The 19,979-nt window shown below is 37.6% G+C and overlaps 1 protein-coding gene across 1 annotated transcript in view; it reads right to left on the reverse strand.

Annotated features, from left to right (window-relative positions):
• Positions 1–19,979, reverse strand: part of UVRAG (UV radiation resistance associated) — a 379,149-nt gene that overhangs the window by 280,261 nt on the left and 78,909 nt on the right. The window contains 2 exon segments of the mRNA XM_055091530.1: positions 5,320–5,481; positions 17,987–18,021. Of these exon segments, the coding sequence (XP_054947505.1) occupies positions 5,320–5,481; positions 17,987–18,021 (197 nt within the window).

Below are 19,979 nucleotides of genomic sequence, written 5' to 3' on the forward strand. Positions count from 1 at the left end.
TAAATCTCTATTCAGAGTAATCAAGAGAAAAAGGGAGAAGACAGAAATTACCAACAGCAAGAATGAAATAGGAAAGGATCATTATATATCCTACATACTTTAAAGGGATATGGTAATATTGTGGGAATTTTTTTTTAATTTTTTGGCCACACCTTGCAGCATGTGGGATCTTAGTTCCCCAAACAGGGATGGAAACCATGCCCCCTACAATGGAAGCACAGAGTCTTAACCACTGGACCACCAGGGAAGTCCCTGTGGGAAATTTTATACAAATAAATTTGAAATCGTACGTGAAATTGACAAATTCTTTGGAAGACAAAGTATCAAAGCTCACTTAGGAATTCACAGATAACCTAAACAGCCCCATAGCTAATAAAGTAATTGAAGTCATATTTTTAAATTTTCTCACAAAGAAATCTTAACAACCAGATGGCTTCACTGAAGAATTCTGTCAAACATCCGTGGAATAAATAATAACAATTCTAGACAAATTCCTCCAGAAAATATAAGAATAGTAACACTTCCCAATCCATTTTATGAAGCCAGCATTACTCCGATACTAAACCACACAAGGACATTGCAAGAAAAGTACAGACTAATAACCTTCACGGACATAGGTGAAAGAAGTCTTAACAAACTATTAGCAAATCGAATTCACTACAAATGAAAGGAAACTTCCTCAACCTAACAAAGTGTCTTAAAATTTTATGGCTAATAGTGAGACAGGAGGGAAGGGAGTAGGGCACAACCTTTAAAATAATGACAGTCTTGGGAATTCCCTGGCAGTCCAATGGTTAGGACTTGGCGCTTTCACTGCTGTGGCCCAGGTTCAATCCCTGTTCAGGGAACTAAGATCCTGCAAGCCACAAGATGCCACCAAACAAACAGAACAAACAAACAAAAAGTAATGACACAGCCTTTGAGGAAAACTGAATACAACAAAAACTGGTTAGCACCAACTAGGCCCAAGATGGCAGAAGGTTCGACTTCCAGGAGACCTTGAGCCTCATTATACGCTCACTGTAATACATAAGCATGCCAAATGACACACCCACAGGTGCCATGACAGTTCCAAGGCTGACCATAAAAGGGCGAAAAGTGGGCGGTGGCCCAATTCCTGGAAATCTCTGCCCCTTCTCCAAAATGGTTGGAAGAACCCTCCCACTCATTAGCCTATGGAATTACCCAGCCCATAAAAACCACCCCATATTTCAGAGATGCTCTCACCTTTTGAGACAGACCGCATTCTACCTATGGAATGCGTATCACTCTAAATAAACCTGCTTTCACTTACTATGGCTCCCTCTTGAATTCTTTCCGGAATGAAGCCAAGGACTGTCCCAGGAACTCACCCGAGACCTGGGACATGACCACCCTCTTGTGCCTCATTTTCCTGCAACGCCTTTACAAAGGAAGAGGAAGAAGGTAGTCTTCTCTCCATCCCCACTTTTCCTTTGATTATAAAAATGTAGCCCACTTAGTTCTCGGGGCAGAGCCCTCTTGCCTTCCCACTTGTATCCTTCACAAGCATCCTGTATTAATAAATCTACTTCTTACCAATCACTTTGCCTCTGGCTGAATTCCTTCTGCATCAAGACATAAGGAACCTGAGCTTCATTAAGTCCCGAGATGAGTTGTGCAGTCTCAGTTGGAAGGTTGTGGGTTCAAGTCCCATCTGAGGTGCAGTTCCAGTATTAATTCTTAATAGTGAAAGACTGCTTTCCTTCAAGAATAGCAACAAAACAAAGATGCCTACTCTACTTATTTCTATCCAACATTGTACCTCAACAGTCTCAACCAGTGAAATAAGAAACAAAACTAAAAAGACATAAACATTAGAAAGGAAGAAAGTAAACCTTCTCTGTTCACAAACAACATGATTGCCTACCTGTCAATCTACAAAATGAATCCACAATAGAAAAGTCTACTGGATCTAATAAGTGAATTTATTAGCAAGGTCACAGAATACAAGCTCAAAACAGAAATGTTTCTATATGCAAGGAACAAAAATTGGAAACAGGAATATTTTAAAAAGGAATACCATTTAAATTAGCATCAACAAACATGGAATCCATGGTACAAATCTAACAAAATATGTGTAAGATCTGTATGCTGAAAACTATGAGTGAAATCAAAGATGATTTTCACAAATGGAAAGATTATATCGTGTCCGTAGATTGAAACACTCAACACTATGTTGTCAAATCTCCCCAAATTATCTTAGATTCAACACGTATCAAAATCACAGCAGGATTTTTGTAGAAACTGACAAACTAATTCTGAAGTGTATATGTAAAGGCAAAAGATCTAGAAAGGCCAGAAAGATTTTTGAGAATAGAACAAAGTTGGAGGATTCATATTACCTGAATTCAAGACTGTATAAAACTACAGTAATCAAGACAAGGTGGTACTGGCATAAGGACAGAAATGTAGATCAATGAAACAGAACAGAGGGTCCAGAAATAGATCAACATAAATGATTTTCAACAACTGATTTTCAACAAAGACACGGTAATTCAATGGAGAAATAACAGCCTCTACAACAAAGAATACAGGAACAAATGTTCATCCACCTACAAAACAATGAATCTTGCTCTTTATATAAAAGTTAATTCAAAATGGATCACAGACATAAATGTAAAACTAAAACTTAAAGTTATAAAACTTCTAGAACTTTATAAAAGAAAACCTTTGTAACCTTGGGTTAGGCAGAGACGTCTTAGATCTAAGAAACAAAAAGTATGACACTTAAAAAAAATGAAAAGACAAGCCACAGATTAGCAGAAAATATTTGGAAAATATATATCTCATAAAGGACTAACTCATACAGAACACCTAAAGAAATTTTACAACTCACAATAATGACAAATCAATCAAGCAAATAAAAAATGGGCAAAAGATCTGAATGAACATTTCACAAAAAAAGAAGGTAGGGGGATTGATGGCAAATAAACAGATTTTTTAAATGCACAACATCATTTCATCATTAGGAAAATTGAAATTAAAATCAGTATGAGATACCACTTTATCAGAATAGTGAAAATTAAAAAGACTGACAATAATAAGCCCTTACAAAGATAAGGAACTATCATACATTGCTGATGGGAAGGCAGAATGACAGTCACTCTGAAAAAAGAGTTTCACAGTTTCTTATAAATTTCAACATAGCACTTACCATTAGAACTAGAAATTCCAATACTGGGTATTTATTCAAGAGAAATGACAACTTACATCAACACAAAGACCTATATTTAAACATTCACAGCAGCATTATTCATTGTAGTGATGGTTACTTACCTCATACATTTGTCAAACTCATTGAACTGTATACATTAAAAGGGTAAATTTTATTGTATGTAAATTATAACTCAAAAAACCCTAACTTGTAAAAAAATTTCATTCAAAAGTCATCCATTCCCTGACTCTATCCAGGTTTGTCTACATACCTCTTAAACATACTCCCATAGCTCTCTTTGCAGGTATTCATCGATCATCAGTTTACCACATCTAAGAACCTTATCTGACTCACCTCTGGATCCTTAACACTAAGAACAATGCCTGCTAGAAAGCAGATGACCAATCAATGAACCTCAGTGATTCTGGCTGTTAACCTAACACATCTTAGCCTTGCTTTCCTCTAAAAATTTGTAATTCTGTTATATCTGATTTTCTAGTAGCCTGCTACTTGTTATACCTATTTTCATAAGTGACTTTCTACAAGGATATGAAGTGTCTAGTTGGCTTAGAAAAATGTTTTCTCTTTCTCTTGTTCTCTGCCACACCAACATAACCAATTTTGTAAGAAGACACCTGAATGCTAACTCTCTGAAATTAGGGTAAGTTAGACATAAGCACAGCTGAGTATTTTAAGAAGACAACCACCTAAGGAATGTGTGAACTGAAAAGCATGATGAAGGCCATCTTCTCTGGCCAAAAAAAAACCCTCCCCTACAAGCCTATAGCCCTGCAACTCTAATGTTAAGAAGCCCCACCCCCACACAACGTAAACAAGTGCTTAATATCATAATCTATACCGAGAGCCAACTCTGGCATGTAGCAAGATAGAAAGAGTATGTGCTTCAGGGCAGGACTGGTTAGCCAGGCTAAAGGCAACACGCATTTGGTACTAAAAGAGAGGAGAAAGACCCTAAGCCACAAGTCGTTACTTTATGAGTTTTAATTAAGACCAGTCCTAAAACAAAAGAAAAAAAAATAAAAATAAAACAGAATTTGTAGCAGGTTAGAATTTAGTTAAGCAAAATATTAATTGCATGCATTGTTCTGGTCACTATAAAAGAACACAAAATAAAATATAGTATGTAAAATAAGGGAAGAGCTGTTTTGCTTTTTTTTTAATCTGAAAAAGAAAAATGTAGAATTGTTTCTCTAAAAGAAACATACCAGAAAGTATATACTGAATAAATAGTAAAAAACATGATGCTTGTAGATATAACTAACATTTTAGGGTTACCTTTATCAGTAGTCCCACAGGTATCACAAAATAGAAATGGCATTTATTCCAATGTGGGCTGAGTGGTTACCAAGGACTACACGTATATACCAGTGTGGTACAGCAGAAAGAGAATGAATTTTTAAGTCAGGCCTAATTGAAATCCCAGCTCCACCTAGCAGTGTGATCTTGATAGTTTCTTAAATTCTCTGAGGCACAATATTCCCATCAGGAAACTATGGGCAATAATATCAACTTTCACAAGGTCACTATAAACATTAACTGTAATTACTTATGTCTGGGAATGGCAAACAGGTTTCATTTCATATGCAATTCTGATATATTTCTAGTTGCATCCTGGAACACTGTGTTAGAAAGGATTATGGAGCTACTTCTGAGCTCAGCTAGAAGGGTGCTACGATGAGTTAGCTACATCAGTCATGGGGAATGGGTAGCAGTATATGAGCCAGGCATTTGTCATCCCTGTGCTCAATGAACAGTAGCTCTTCTTATTCTTGGAATAACCCCACTCTACTGGTCATAAGAGAGGTGCTTATTTTCAACTTAATTTTCAGATTCTAGGGGAAACATCCAATAGGACAGAACAAGCAGAGTGCTATGAGAAAGCATATTCTTTTCTACCTGCCCCCCCCAAAATATCCTCTTAAATTATCAGCTTAAGGCAGTTCTTCATAAATTTTTTCAGTCATTTTTTAAACCTGGCAATGACTCAAATTTCTGTAAGTAAGTCAACAATCATAAAGGGTCTCTCTTTATAATAGGAAACGTAGAATCAGAAGATTCAACAGAAAAAGCTAGACTGTTTATTTAGAGAAGACAACTACTTGAAACTGCTGTCTAAAAATTACCTGCTGACCCAAATATTTCAGCCCATCCAAACAGACTTTCCATTCAATCAACAGCTGGTAGATGTCCTCCTTTCCACCCCAAATCTTCACCACGAAACAAGACACAGATGTATCGAGATGGTCCGGCATTATTCCAAAATCAAGACTCCGCCATGTTGGATTCTGTTGATGGAAATGAAAACATGCTTTAGGAAGACCCTGAATGTTTACGGTTTACAGTTATTTCAGTTAGGTTGTACGTCATTTTGTTCTTTAACCAGAAGAACTCATAAATATATTAAATTGCAAACTTAAGTGAAGATGACATTCCAATTAACATAAAAAGGGTGATATCGGTACTTTTTAATTTCTCTACTTATTTATTATAGTCAATAGAAGGAGCATATATTCTAATCTCATTAACATGGCTTCCTATGGTAATTCATTTATTTATTCAACACAATACACAATTATTAAGAAGCAACTTATAAACAATGCCCTCAAAGTACCTCCAACTTGTTGCTGAATTCAAACCTCTCTTTAAATAATTACATTGTTTCATGAAAAGTACAATATGCAAAAGGTTACAAAGTAGCACAGGAGGGAATAATAAACTTGGAAGGAACAGGGGAAAGGCAGCACACAGGCTATGAAACTTGCCTTTTATAGGACAAACAGTAGTTCACCAGATTAAAATAAGGAATTGCAGGCAAAGGGAAAATAATAAACAAGGGCTCAGAGGTGTGAAATAGCACAGTGTGGTCAGGGAACTAAGACAACTGCTGGAGCGCACAACACAAGAGCGGCAGGACGCAGAGCTGGAGAGACCAACACGAGACTCCTTGCCAAGGAGGTGGTACTTTACTGTGTACAAGACGTGGGGCCACTGAAAGGTTTTAAGGTTAAGAATGGCATGGTCAACTTTATGCTCTGAAAGAACTTTGTTTTTCATTAAGAGGATTATCCAGATAGTTGAAACATTCTCTGAAAAGTGAAAAAGTTAAGGGGCTTTAATATTATCAAGAGACGTGAACTACAATGCATCGATTACTTACTTTCATTTACTTCCCTTACACTAAATGTTAGGGCTTTCATTGCTGAATGTAAGGATCATCAATCTCATTAAATTATCAATTTTCATATTACACAAATCAGTAAATCAAAAGGTCCTCATATAAGGGTAACTAGTCTTTGCTTTGTGGCAGTTTTTCTTCCTGACCAAAGCGGGGACAGACTAGGGCAGTGTTTTTGTTTTAGAGGATATATTGATTTATGTGTTTTTGTGGGTTTGGCTGTTGACATTTCAGGAGTGGGAACATGACTTCCAGTTTCATGGCACTTACGTCTGATCTATCTTTTCACTTGTATGTATTTCACTTGTATATTTTTATTGTCTGATTTCCTTGCATTAAAATAAAAGCTCTGATAGGAACATTGCCTGATTTGTTTACCACAAGATCCCCAAAGTTTGAAAAGTACCTGCTATGTGCTCAATAAATATTTGCTGCTACTGGCTCAGTGGTTAAGAATCTGCCTGCTAATGCAGGGGACACAGGCTTGAGCCCTGGTCCGGGAAGATCCCACATGCCACGGAGCAACTAAGCCCGTGTGCCACAACTACTGAGCCTGTGCTCTAGAGCCCGTGAGCCACAACTACTGAGCCCACACTCCGCAACTACTGAAGCCCGCGCACGTAGAGCCCGTGCTCTGCAACAAGAGAAGCCACCGCAATAAGAAGGCTGCGCACCACAACGAAGAGTAGCCCCTGCTCGCCACAACTAGAGAAAGCCTGCGCGCAGCAACAGAGACCCAACACAGCCATAAATTAATTAATTAATTAAAAAATATATATTTGTTGAATGAGTGAATCAATGTCCAATTAACCAAAATGGATGTCTGAGGACACCAAAAGATTATCAATAAATAGCATGATAATAACACAATAAACACATCGTGCAATCAGCTTTATTCTGATTCCACACCATCCAAGAATTTCAACCTAAGATCAACAGAACTCCATTCTTACATGACCCCCAGTCTCTATCCCACCATAATTGTTTTAGCAATCCTGCTAGATAGGGGTAGAGTTTCATTTAAAAATGAAGATAGGGGCTTCCCTGGTGGCGCAGTGGTTGACAGTCCGCCTGCCGATGCAGGGGACATGGGTTCGTGCCCCAGTCCGGGAGGATCCCACATGCCGCGGAGTGGCTGGGCCCATGGGCCATGGCCGCTGAGCCTGCGCGTCCTGAGCCTGTGCTCCGCAGCGGGACAGGCCACAGCAGTGAGAGGCCCGCACAACGCAAAAAAAAAGAAGAAGATAAACATTAAGGTCTAGGAATAACCAGGCAGACCTGTACTACAAAAAATGCTAAAGGAAGTTCTTCAGGCTGAGGAGAAATGACACCAGATAGAAACCTGGATCTTTAAGAAGGAATAAAAAGCACGGGCAATGGTAAACATGGAGTAAATATAAAAGACCATGTTTTCTTATTTTATTTATATCATATATGGCTTTTAAAGCAAAAGCTATAACTGTATAAAGGGTTTTATAACATATGTATAGGTTCACAAATATCAAAGTAATAACACCAATGAGACAAGGTGGACAACTGGAACTACACTGTTGCCAGGTTCTCCTGTTATACATGAAGTAGTTAAGAGTCCATACAGTAATCCCTAAAGCAATGATTAAAAAATCAATGCAAAGAAGTACAGCTGAAAAGGCAAGGCAAGAATGTAAAATAGAATATGAAAAAAAAAATACATACTGTATGATGATTCCATTTATATGAGGTTCTAAAAGAAGCAAAACAAATCTGTGGTGAAAAATGATTTCCTCTTGTGGGGGGAGGGCTTGGGCACAAGGGAACTTTCTGAAATGATAGGAAATGTACATATCTTGACAGGTATTGTATGCACTTATCAAAGCTCAGCAAATTACATAGTTAAAATCTGTGCATTTCATTGTATATGACTTTAACTTCAGGGAAAAAAAACTGTAAATAAACATTGAACTCTAATGTATAGGTCTGCTTCTTACAGTGGTAAGGATTAGCAATTCTAAAGCCACTTTCTGTGTATTCTAAGCATGAGTAAAGATGTTGAGGACAGTGGAAGCCAGGTTTTTCACTGTCGGAGAATGGAGTTACAAATGAACTGAGAGTTCAGTTGGATTGAAAATGGAGATGTTGGTATGAATGCGTGGTTTTTAAAAGATAGATCAATACACAGATAGATAGATAGAGCAATAGATATAGGGTGTGTGTGTGTGTGTGTGTGTGTGTGTGTGTGTGTGTGTGTGTGTGTGTATTTCCTAGCTCAGTCCCTTAAAAAGTCTAGAAGTAATGAGCACACTAGTAACAATGAGCATGCTCAGATCTTGCTGTCTCTTTAGCATTCTCACTAAAAGGAACCAAGCGTTCCTTGGGGAGAAGACTGATTCCAGGGCTGTGGCAGGAAGAGTACAAAATGAGTCTGGAACATCTCGTGCCAGAATGTAAGTAAGTACTCAAAGAATGATGTGGACATATCAAAAGGAAAGAGGAATCAATTCACAGGGCTTTCACTAACCCAATGTGGGATAATTTAAGCAACAAAATAAATAATAACAGTAATGGATTATAACCCATTGAATAAAATAAGAATCTTTGAATCCATAATGATATAGATTAATAATTAATTAATAATTAATTAAATGGGAAATAAAGACAGAATGCTAATTAATAAATATAAAAGTCTGAAAGATGGGAATGAGAAAATTGCCAATGGATGCTAAAACTGGTAAACAAACATGATAAGAAGCAGGATATATAAAGTCTCAAAGTTTCTCCCTAACAAATCACTTATTAATTATAAATGGAAAAATTATAACTTCACAGTGGAGAAACCTGACAGGCACTACCTTAATCAACGGACAAAAGTTAACATCAATATTGGGACAAACCAACAACAGATGCCTTCTAAGCCAAAGCACTGAAAAGAATACAGTATTACAGCTATAGTTTTCCTGCCGAAAATGCATAACCTGAATCTAATCATGAGGAAACATCAGTCAATCAAATTGAAAGACAGTCTATGAAATAACTGGTCTGTATGGTTTTAAATGCTTAAGTCAAAAACACCCCCAAAAAGGCTAAAGAACCGTCCAGACTGAAGAATAAAGCAACATGACAACTAAAGACAGAGTGATTCTGAATTGAGTCCTGGAGAGTTGACAATATCTGAATAAGGAATAGGAATTCATTGGTGGAAAATGTAAATTGGTACAACCAGTTGGAAAACAGTATGGAGGTAACAAAAAAATTTAAACTAGAACTACCATATGATCTAGTAATCCTTCTTCTGGGTAGATATCCAAAGGAAATAAAATAGTGTCTTAGAGATAGAAGCACTCCCATGTTCACTGCAGCATTATTCATAATAGTCAAGATATAGATACAACCTAAGTGTCCATCAACAGACGACTGAATAAAGAAAATGTAGCAAATATATGTATGGAATATTATTCAGCCTTAAAAAAGGAAATCCTGCCATTTGCAACAGCATGGATGAACCTGAAGCATAGTAATGATAAGTGGAGTAAGCCATAAAAAGAAAGTCAAATACTGCATAATATCACTTACATGTGAAATCTTCTAAAAAAGTCAAACTCATAGAAACAGGGTGTGTAATGGTGGTTGCCAGGGGTTGAAGTTGGGAGAAACGGGGAGATGTTGGCCAAAACGTACAAAGTTGCAGGTGTGCAAAATGAAATCATTCTGGAAATCTAATGACAACATGGTGACTATAGTTAATAATACCGCATTGTATACTTGAAATTTCCTAAGAGAGTAATGTGTTCGCATTACCAAAAAAAAAAAAAGAAAAAACAGTAACTACATGAGGTGATAGGTATGTTAATTAGCTTAATTTTGGTTAATCATTTTACAACATATACATATACCACAACATCACATTGTACACCTTAATATATACAATTTTTGTCAACTATACTTCAATTAAGCTGGGGTGGAGGATGAAGGACTGTGGTTAATAACTGTATTGTGTCAATATTACACTTTCCTGGTTTTAATCATTTTAATGTGATTATGTAAGAGACTGTCCTTGTTTGTAGGAAATACACACTGAAATATTTGATAATAGCAAATATTTCTTTGAAGGTAGTCTTAATTATTTTAAGAAGCCAAAGTTATTCTTAGAAAAATTTATTGAAAAATACAGGCAATAAGGAAAGATAATATTTTGGGTAAAACATGATGACATGTTTTATGAAACTATGAAACAGCAAGACTAGATTTAACACATGGCCCAAGGAATGAATGGAAGGGAACCATCCATTTCTGATAATGGCAGGCTAGACAATCATCCCACTGAAAACAATTAAAAATGCTGGCTAAAATATTTTTTAAATAATAATAACCACCATCATCACCAAAGATTTTCCAAGCCGAAAAGGAAAGCTAGAACCCAAAGTGTAAATCTAGAGGGCTATTCTCTTAAAGGCATTTGCCGACCTATATAAACTTGACGTTTTGGTTTTGGCAGTCTTAAAGGGAGATAAGAACATAATTCAAAGCCCAGACCCAGGCCATACTCATGTTTACAAGTCCCTCTCCACATTGAACTGGGATCACAAAAATGCTATATACTCACAGAGCATGAGTGAAACAACAGGGTAGAGGAGAATTCAACAAACCAACTGCACAAATCCTTAGATAATCAAACACAGGAAGCATGAAAAAAGGACTATGTAAACTATCAAATTAGACTGAATACATCCCATAAACTTACTTTTTAAAAAGTCAAATCCTTGCACAGAATTTGTTTATTCTTAATTGGCATGTTTCTCCAGAACAGACACTTCATAAAAATAAAAATATAAATTAAAAAAAAAGAATATGTAGGGACTTCCCTGGCGGTCCAGTGGTTAAGACTCTGTGCTTCCACTGCAGGGGACACAGGTTCAATCCCTGGTCCAGGAAACTAAGACCTCGCATGCTGCACAATGTGGCCAAAAGTTTTTTTTTTTTTTTAAATACCTAAATGGCCAGTAAACACTGGAAAAGGTGATCAATTAGAATAGTATATGAGGAAATGTAAATTAAAATCATAATACAATACCACTATCCCACCAGAATGGCTAAAATTTCAAAACAGATAATACAAAGTTTGGACAAGAATGTGGAGCAACTAAAAACCTCACACTGCTGATAGGGATGTAACTGGCACAAACACTTTGAAAAACTATTTAGTAGTATCTACTAAAGCTGAAAATAACCTATGATCCGGCACTTAATTCCACTCCTAAGGATATACCTAACAGAAATACATACACATATTCACCAAAGGACAGGTACACATAGAACTAATGAATAATGTGTATGAATCTCACAAATATGCTAAGGAAAAAAGCATATGCCATACAAAAGTTCAATAACAAGCAGAACTAATCTATGGTCAAGAGAGTGGTGCTCTTTGGGAGGAGGTAGTAACTAGAGGGAGAACACAAGATAATGTTCTGCTTCTTGATCTGGTTAAATGATCCGTTCCCTTTGAAAAGTCATCAGGCTATTATTTGTGCCCTTTACTGTAATATGTGCTATATCTCAATACAAAGTAATAAAACAAAAATTTTTAAAGACCCAATAATGGAAAAAATACAGCATCTTACAAAGAGACACCTACAGAGGTAAAACAAAGACATCTCTTCACGATGTCATTTCAGGCCCTAAAGCCTAAAGAGCAGGAGTTGGAAGATTACAACCACCTGAAAAGACAGCCACTTACTCTCCTATGTGTAAGATCACCTCTCGACAAAAGTATCAGTATATGTGCTCTAAAATATGTATGAGTATAATTTCAAATTCTCAGCAGAAAAAGCATGAAATAACCACCTCTTTCCAAAGTGGAAAAAAAGAAAGACCTGGTGAATATATCTGAAGGGACATATTGCATAAGGGGTGGGATGATTTGGGGGGCAGTTATTATATTAGTTATTCTTAAATACTTCATTCTAAAACTAATTAAAAGCCTTTGGAAGGGAAGCAGTTCTTTTGAAGTTGCTTCTTGTGGTTGAATACATGGCCTGGGTAACTGTTCTAAACCAATACAACGTTAATACAGTAGAGCCTATTGTCAATCCTCTCATTACAATGACCTTCCTTTATGCTTTTATAAAATAGCTGCCAGACAATGAGCAATCATTCCTGACCTGGTCCTTTCAGATACAGATACAGTCTGCCACACATTCAAAGACTCTACTGCCCGATAATGTTATTATAAAAATCCATGGGACCTCCCTGGTGGTGCAGTGGTTAAGAATCCGCCTGCCAATGCAGGGGACACAGGTTCAAGCCCTGGTCTGGGAAGATCCCACATGCCATGGAGCAACTAAGCCCATGCGCCACAACTACTGAGCCTGTGCTCTAGAGCCCGCAAGCCACAACTACTGAGCCCACGTGCCACAACTACTGAGCCCACGTGCCACAACTACTGAAGCCCTCATGCCTAGAGCCCATGCTCCACATCAAGAGAAGCCACCACAATGAGAAGTCTGCTCACCGCAACTAGAAAAAGCCTGCACACAGCAACGAAGACCCAACACAGCCAAAAATTAAATAAATAAATAAAATTTTTAAAAAATAATAATAAAAAAAATTTTTTTAATCCAGGTGACTTTTATTTATACTTAACTTATACATATCAGCCCATTTTCTAGATGGAACAAATTATTCAAGTATACTAACATCATTTAGGGACCTATATCTTATTCACTGAAAGTACAGTGGCAGAATATTAGGATATTTATAGCTTTGAAAAGTTTACCTCCAGGAGAATCTAAAATTATAATTTATTCCCTGGGCAATTTCTCTAAAACACTGCTCAATTGATACCTCTTATTTATTAAAGAAACATATATAGAAAATTTTCAAAACACAAACAAGTTATCACTATTTTTATCACTCAATAGCAAATGTATGGTCACAAGAAACATGACTAAGAATTCATAAAAGCTGTTCCAATTTTCCCAAACCATACAAGATAACTCTCAGGAATTGCATACTAAATTTATAAGTAGTAGTTATTCCTCAGCCCAATAAACTCTTTTCCCCCTCTCTCATTCACCTTTATTCATCCTTCATGTCTAACTTAGAAATTACTTATTGTTAGAAACCTTTCCTAATCACCCTCCTCAAACTGAGATAAATGATGCTCCTACATGTTTCCATAGAATCCTGTTCTTCCCTGGTCCTATAATTGCATGTGTCAATTATCTTAGACTCTCTCCAAATCATGTAATTGACCAGACAGAGGTTAGAAAATGATGATGAAGTTTAACACAATTACGGTAAGATAAGATGGCTATATAAGCAAGAGGAGCCAACTCCCTCTCCCTCCCTCCCTCTCTCCCTCTCTCTCTCTCTCTCTCTCTCTCTCTCTCACACACACACACACACACACACACATACACACAGATGAAATGTTAATTCATTCAGTCACAATTCAACTAGAACATATACTTGTTTGAGAATCTCTCAGGCCAGTAACTCATAAAAAGTATTTATATTGTTCACTTTTTTCCCAAAGATTTAAAAATATCTCAGGCAGTCACAATTCCAACAGAAGTTTTGGTTCTGATAACTCTGTCACATGCTTTCCCTAAAAATACATGCTCTCCAACCCCCAGGCCATAGACTGGTGCTAGTCCGTGGCCTGTTAGGAACCAGGCCACACAGCAGGAGATGAGCAGCGGGCAAGCAAGTGAAGCTTCATCTATATTTATAGCCGCTCCTCATTGCTCACATTACTGCCTGAGCCCCGGCTCCTGTCAGATCAGCAGTGGCATTAGATTCTCATAGGAACGCAAACCCTACTGTGAACTGCGCATGCGAGGGATCTAGGCTGCACACTCCTTATGAGAATCTAATGCCTGATGATCGGAGGGGGAGCTGAGGTAGTGATGCTAGCACTGGGGAGTGTCTGCAAATACAGATTATCATTAGCAGAGAGGTCTGACTGCACAGAGACCATAATAAATCAACTGCCTGCAGACTCATATCAAAACCCTGTCAGTGAGTGGCAAATGACAATTAAGCTGCATCTTACAGAGTAGACTGGACATAAGCAACACACATAAGCAACATTTGGTGTCACTGTCTCCCATCACCCCTGGATGGGACCATCTAGTTGCAGGAAGACAAGCTTAGGGCTCCCACTGATTCTGCATTATGGTGACTTGTATAATTATTTTGTCATATATTACAATGTAATAATAACAGAAATAAAGTACACAATAAATGTAATGCACGTGAATCATCCCAAAACCATCCCTCCACCCCCACGCCCCAGTCCATGGAAAAACTATCTTCCAAGAAGCTGTTCTCTGGTGCCAAAAAGGTTGGGGACCGCTGCTCTAGAACTTTGTTTATTGAATTATAAGGCCCATCACTGATGTAATGGAGGCAGCACAGTGCTGTGAAAGAGCAGAGCTCTCGAGCTCTCAAACATCGGTTCTACCAGTCACCACCAGCTTTGCGACCTACAGTAAATTCCTCAACCTCTCTGAACCCTGGTTTCCTTAACTATAAAACAGGACTATCTCTTACCTTGTAGCACTGCTATCAGGATGAGAAACAACATATACAATGCATCCAATAAACTACCTGAATCACACGTGAGTAGTTAATTGTTTATTAAAGAAACACACATACAGAGATATTTCAAAACACATACAAACTAGCTATCACTTCTTCCTCCCACCTCGAGATTTTTAATTTTCTAATAAAAGTTAAAACTCCTTTTTCGTAAAAAAAAAAACAAAACTAATAACTAACTTTATAATTGTTAAAGATGGTGCATGTGGGTTCATTACACAATTCACCTCTACTTTTTTGCATATGTACAAAATCTAATAGAGAGAATTTAGTTACTTCCATTCTTATTGCTTCAATTATTTTAGTTTAAATTAACCAATGGCCCTTCGATAATATTAAGGATCTAACTTCCCCCGGAACCAAAAAAAAAAAAAAAGTTCCCAAAAGTTAACAAATGGTTTGGAGGGTACGGTTAGCTGAAGCCAGAGATAAAAAAGTCGAATTATACATTCACGATTAATCGTTCTATGCTAAATATATCTGAGAAGAAATCAGGACTCTGGCATATAATTTGGAGTCACATCTCTACCATCCAGCCTATCAATGGTGGATTATTCCAGTTACTACAGTAGATACTTACTGGACTTCACTGTGCTAGGGACATTGGAAAATAGAAAAATAAGTAAGTTGGGGGTCTTTGTCCACTAGATGCTTCCAATTTTGTGTTACCTCCCAAAATCTCATCCTCATGCCACCCACCCCTTGACTATCACCTGCTGTCTCTCCAGGTCATTTCCTCTGCTGCCCTGATCCTCAATTCCCTTACCCCTGTCTTTGTCATGCTTGCTGAGCAAAATCTCAAACCACTCACTCCACTCCAGCCATACTAACTTCTTAGCCATTCCTTAAAAACCTCAAGTACACTCCTACCTTCATACTTTCCTGATTCTTGGCCTGAAACAGTCTTCCCCACTTAGATACACAGTATGTTCCCTCCCTTTTTTCAGGTGTCTGCTCAGATGAGATCTTCTATGTGACTGCCACAGAAATTCAGCAACCACCCCTGCCAGATACTCCATTATACTGCTGTATTTTACTCCATTATATTTATTACCATCTAACGTATTCCAATTTAGCATCAATTCTAACAAGCATTTTTCTTCCAGTGTAAGATAAATTCTGACTTTAGAAATGTTAAAATGAATAAGGTCCTACACTCTTTGACCACCAGGTGGCAGTCATCAGGTGTCACTGTCTCTAAATGCACAACCTTAAAAATAGTTGTTCTTAGTATCAGTTCTTTAGAGCTAGGCCCACTGTTGGCACTACATGTGCTCAGTCTGCCATTTAAAATGTATCTCTTGATTTAAATTGAAACAAAAAATCCTATATAGGGAATTCCCTGGTGGTCCGGTAGTTAGGACACTACACTTTCACTGCTGAGGGCGCGGGTTCAATCCCTGGTGGGGTAACTAAGATCCCGCAAGCTGGGTGGTGAAGACAGCTTGATGAAGAGGAAAGAGTAGTAGAGACTTGAAGATGGAAGGTCTGGACCTGGGGTTCTGGTCCACCAGTTGTGTGACTCTGCAAAAATCACAGAGTCTCTCTGGATGTCAGTTTCTTAAGATCTACCCCCTCTACCTTACAAGTTGTTCTAAGGATCAAAATGAGACAACATATGTAAAAGGATTCTGTAAATATAACACATCACTGATATCCATTTATTCATCTAACAAATATTCACTGAGCATCTACCATATTCTAGATTCTAGGGTTTCAGAAGAGAACAAGACTGGCAAGGTTCCTGCTCTCATGAAACTTGCGTTCTTGTAGGTGGGAGAGAGACAGATAAATGGACAAGAGTTTCCAACAGTGACAAATGCTCTAAAAAAAAACAAAACAGGGTGATGTAAAAAAGAGTGGAAAGGGAACTCCTTTAGATAGAATAGTCATAGAAGGCCTGGCTGAAGTGACATAGCTCAGACTTCAAAGGTGTATTCAGCCAAGTGAAGAAGTGGGGAAACAGGTGCTGCGGCATAAGGAACAAGACAAGTTTGGCATGTTTGAAGCACTGGAAAAATGAGGTAAGCCTGGAACACAATGAGTGAGGAAAACTGTTAGCAGATGAGGTTGAAAAGGTGGACAGGGGCCAAATCCAGGATGGTCTTGGACTGTTAAAAGGATATTATCAGCACCAAAAAGCTCTTCTTTTTATCAACATGGCCGAATAAATTAAGCCATTTATGCAAATATCTAGTGTACCCATTATCAAAAGTAGGACATTTCCAACTTTCTAACTGAGCAATGCTATCGCCAAAAAACAAGTGGAAGGAGCCTATGCGATGGCCCTAGACATAAAATTCTTAAGAACTACATACAAAGGTATCATTTATTATGATGTTTGGTAAGTCAAACAGTCAAAAACCTCGACAGGGGACTTCCCTGGTGGCACAGTGGTTAAGAATCCGCCTGCCAATGCAGGGGACACGGGTCCAAGCCCTGGTCCGGGAAGATCCCACATGCTGCAGAACAACTAAGCCCGTGCACCACAACTACTGAGCCTGCCCTCTAGAGCCCACGAGCCACAACTACTGAGCTCGTGTGCCACAACTACTGAAGCCCAGGCGCCTAGAGCCCATGCTCCGCAACAAAGAGAAGCTACCGCGATGAGAAGCCCACACACCGCAACGAAGAGTAGCCCCCGCTCACCGCAACTAGAGAAAGCCCACGCGCAGCAACGAAGACCCAACACAGCCAAAACTAAAATTAATTAATTATTTTTTAAAAACCTCAATAGTAATAGAAGTGACAAAATTATAGAATGAGTTAAAAAAAAACACAAGTTTTTAACAGAAAAAATATCATTTCACTCAGCAAATATTTATCAAGCACCTACTTTGTGCCAGGCATGCTTTAAGCACTAGAGATACAAGAATGAACAAATCAATGAAGATTTAAGCAATAACTGAGCAGAAGATTTAACTGTAGAATTATCATAATACCAAAACTGAACTTCAACTTATTTTATGTCTCAGCATTTTCTAAAATAGTACTTATAGGCTTAGTTATATGTACCTGTCAAAAAGCCAACTTACCAAGGAATTCTTAATCACTTCACTCCTATAAAATTCTGGAAAAGAAGAAAAAGAACAATAAGTGACGTGGAAGAAAATAAGCTCACTAACTCTTAATCCTACAAATATTTTAACATATGCTCTAGTAAAAACACTTAAAACATTTTCAAGGGATCTATTCTCTACATATATTTATCTGCAAAAAATTAAATTAAAATAGAAATAATGATTAAATAAAAGTTTTTTTTTAACTGAAGGATAGTTGATTTACAATGTTGTGTTAGTTTCTGGTGTATAGCAAAGTGAGTCAGTTGTACATATATATACATATTCTTTTTCATATTCTTTTCCCATTATGGTTTATTATAGGATATTGAATATCGTTCCCTGTGTTACACAGTAGGACCTTGTTGTTTTAAATTAAATGTTTTAAAGGGAAAAAAACATTAGTAAAGAAAGGTCAGGGCTTCCCTGGTGGCACAGTGGTTGAGAGTCCGCCTGCCAATGCAGGGGACACGGGTTCGTGTCCCAATCCGGGAAGATCCCACATGCCGCGGAGCGGCTAGGCCCGTGAGCCATGGCCGCTGAGCCTGCGCGTCCGGAGCCTCCGCTCCACAACAGGAGAGGCCACGACAGTGAGAGGCCCGCGTACCACAAAAAAAAAAAAGAAAGGTCAAAATCTGTTAAGATTTAATTTAGTGATTTTTCCCTTACTGGCTCCTTTTACCCCAGATTCTAAGGTAAGCCTTTAAAAACTCAAGAGTTCATTCTCCCTTACCAACTGCCATTGTCTACAGCCAATTCTATACTCTCTGTTTTTCTCAAACATCTCCAATAATTATCCATTGTAGTACTGTGGAAAGAACACTCATCTAGCAACCAGGGAACCTAAGTTCTAGTCCTACTTGTTATTAACATTCTGCCTCTCATTTCCTTGAGCCCATTTCTTCATTAGACAATTCTGACAATCAGACTAATAATCAAGGTCCTCTAAGCACTAAAATTTCATGATTCTACAAACCTTCATTTACGTTGTAAATGTCACAAAACCTGAAGATACAATCAAAAGAGAGACTGTGTCAGAGGTTCAGACAGACATTCTTAACAACCCTCCAACATTCCCTCTGCTGACCCTGCCGAAGTCACTTCCGTGGTGCTCTGTCAATGCAGAGCCTACAAGGACCCTGTATCCTCATGTTGCTATACGGCAATATTTTCCAAGGGTGATGCACATACCACTGATATATGAGACCATTTTAGGTGATACATGAACAAACTTAATATTTTTCTAACATATTGAAATGTATGTCTCATCTATCCAACCCCTAATTGTAAGCTCCATTAGGGCAGTAACATTTGTTTTTGTGTAACTGCTATCTCCTCAGCATGTAAAACTATTCCTGGCACAGGGTAGGCACTCAATAAATTTTTTCTTCAATCAACAACTTCATAGATTATGCTTAGACCTGAGTTTAGAAATAATGAACTTTTAAAAATATGTCAAGTATGTAGCATTATAGATGAAACTCGAAGACAGTGAAACTTGTTGAAGTAGTCCACAGGCCTGAAGTTTGGGAACCATCAAGCAGTAAAGGAAAAGTGGACCTGGATATAAAATTCTTATGGGCAAGCTCTCTTGGTTAAAATGTTTCTTGACAAAACATACCACCTACATTACTCTATGCTTATCTTCCCTTAAAAAATTAATAATAATAAGGATAATCATTCTATTTTGTGGTGAGATAGTCATTTTAGGTGATAGGGTTAGGCTGCTTACTTTTATTTTTTGCTTGGCAGTTTTCTAATTTTTCTATTTTGAACAATTATTTTAATTAAGAGAAGGGATAATTCTAATTGTTTTTAAAAGGAAACTTCTACTGATGAACATTTAAGTTACTGTTAATTTTTGGATATTTCAAGGAATATTATAAATAATCTTTGAAAGATATATACCCTAAGACACTTGAATCTATAAGATAAACTTTAGAAGTAAAACTGCAAGACAAAAGGAAAA

This window comes from Physeter macrocephalus, chromosome 16 (genome assembly GCF_002837175.3).
Source record: "Physeter macrocephalus isolate SW-GA chromosome 16, ASM283717v5, whole genome shotgun sequence".
In the NCBI taxonomy this organism is placed as follows: Eukaryota; Metazoa; Chordata; class Mammalia; order Artiodactyla; family Physeteridae; genus Physeter; species Physeter macrocephalus.